Source organism: Hibiscus syriacus, unplaced genomic scaffold (assembly GCF_006381635.1).
Source record: "Hibiscus syriacus cultivar Baekdansim isolate YM2019G1 unplaced genomic scaffold, ASM638163v2 tig00111372_pilon, whole genome shotgun sequence".
NCBI lineage: Eukaryota > Viridiplantae > Streptophyta > Magnoliopsida > Malvales > Malvaceae > Hibiscus > Hibiscus syriacus.
In genome coordinates, this window is record NW_024063072.1 from 590409 (window position 1) to 592295 (window position 1887).

The 1887-nt window shown below is 32.2% G+C and overlaps 1 protein-coding gene across 1 annotated transcript; it reads left to right on the forward strand.

The window, feature by feature from the left end:
- Positions 1-1067: 1067 nt before the first annotated feature.
- LOC120159683 (histone H3.2) lies at positions 1068-1623 on the forward strand. Its single transcript, XM_039170249.1, has one exon. It carries the CDS (start codon positions 1129-1131, stop codon positions 1537-1539), a length of 411 nt encoding a protein of 136 aa, XP_039026180.1. The 5' UTR covers positions 1068-1128; the 3' UTR covers positions 1540-1623.
- Positions 1624-1887: the final 264 nt, after the last annotated feature.

Below are 1887 nucleotides of genomic sequence, written 5' to 3' on the forward strand. Positions count from 1 at the left end.
TTACTTTATTTTTGAACGCATCACTTTATATTTTAAGTTATGAATATATTTTAACAAAAAATTTATGAAAAAATTTAATGAAAAAAAGTTATGAATATATTGGTAAATTTTTAAAAATAAATTTTAAAAAAATTTCGAGTGATTTTAATAATAAAATTTATGAAAATATTGAGTGTTACTTTAATAATGAAACTCGAAATCGAATAATTATATTTGTAAAATATATTAATGATTAATAAAAATTCTTAACATGTATTATTTTTTATATTAGTTTAGACTATTTGAAAAAGTGAAATCTAATTATTTAATTAGCGGACTAAGGAAAACCCAATATCATAAGCATTAATAATTGAGTGTGAAAATTCAAGTTAACAACAGTATATAATAACAATTATAAAGTTGTAATTAAAAAAATAATGTGAAATGGGATCCAAAAGGTCAAATCTATATTTTATTCTCTATTCTTATAGAATTACAACGTTTCATCATCAATGCAAAATAATTTTTTATTAGTCTGAAATGATTATAATATAATATATATTCATAAGTTTTTTAGTTATTTGATAATAAACACACAAACACCCTGCATATGCGATTGATTGAACCTAAAATCTCTGGGAAGAATAACACTTTCTTTTATCACTAAGATCGTTCAATAGGTTCAAAGAAAAGAAAATTAGTGACATTATTTAACTTCTCCCTATGTTTATTTATCTTAAAGGGAAGTATGACCAACTTAGTTTATTATTTTTTAATAATAATATTTTCTTGGGCCTTCACATGAGAATAGGTTCCTCTTGAATGGGCTATAAACTTCAAACCACCGTCGTTTTGCTAATAAACCTGTTTTAAAAGTTTCACATGTCAAACCCTCCAAAAAAAGAAGAAGAATTCTTTTGGCGCCTAACTAAACCAATTCTATTGGTCTAATCCATTTCACGCGGATCACAATTCCATAACACCATCCCTCAACCGCCCGATTGAAAAGCTCCCTCAATTCCCAAATTTCAAATCTCTCGCGCTTCTTTGCTTTCCACTATTTAAAACCCCAAATGCCCACCCACTTCACAGCCCAAACACGTCATAATTTTCTCGAGAAGCAAACAAGTTTCATCTTCACTGTACAAAATGGCTCGTACAAAGCAAACCGCCAGAAAGTCAACGGGAGGCAAGGCCCCGAGGAAGCAATTAGCCACCAAAGCCGCGCGAAAATCAGCACCGGCGACCGGTGGAGTCAAGAAGCCTCATAGGTTCAGGCCCGGGACCGTGGCTTTACGTGAGATCCGGAAGTACCAAAAGAGCACCGAGCTCTTAATCAGGAAACTCCCATTCCAAAGGCTGGTGAGAGAAATCGCCCAGGATTTTAAAACCGATCTGAGGTTTCAAAGCAGCGCTGTCGCCGCTCTCCAGGAGGCCGCCGAAGCTTACTTGGTCGGACTTTTTGAAGACACAAATCTGTGTGCCATTCACGCTAAGAGGGTTACGATAATGCCTAAGGATATCCAACTGGCTCGCCGTATTAGGGGCGAGAGGGCTTAGATTTTCTTTTGATCAATTTTACTTTATATTTTAGGTTTTCATGGATTTGTGGTAGGGTTTAATATCGCTAATGTGAAGGGTTAAAGCCTTGTTTTTCCTTATTTTAGTTTTTGTTTTAGGTTAATGTCCTATTAGTCCTTTTCTTTTATTATTAAAAAACTATATATCTAATATTATATATATTATTTTGGTGATCTTTTATTAAAAAAATATTAGAATTGATGGTGTGATATTTTTTTAAAGTTTTTTTAATGATAATGTGATATTAAGTTTGCAAGGCTAGCAGTATTGGTGGATCTAAACAAGCCCTTAAAGGCATGTATTGGCATAGACAATTTTATTTAGAAA

Coding starts and splice junctions, on each gene's coding strand:
- LOC120159683 (XM_039170249.1), top strand. CDS start 1,129: ATGGCTCGTACAAAGCAAACCGCCAGAAAGTCAACGGGAGGCAAGGCC.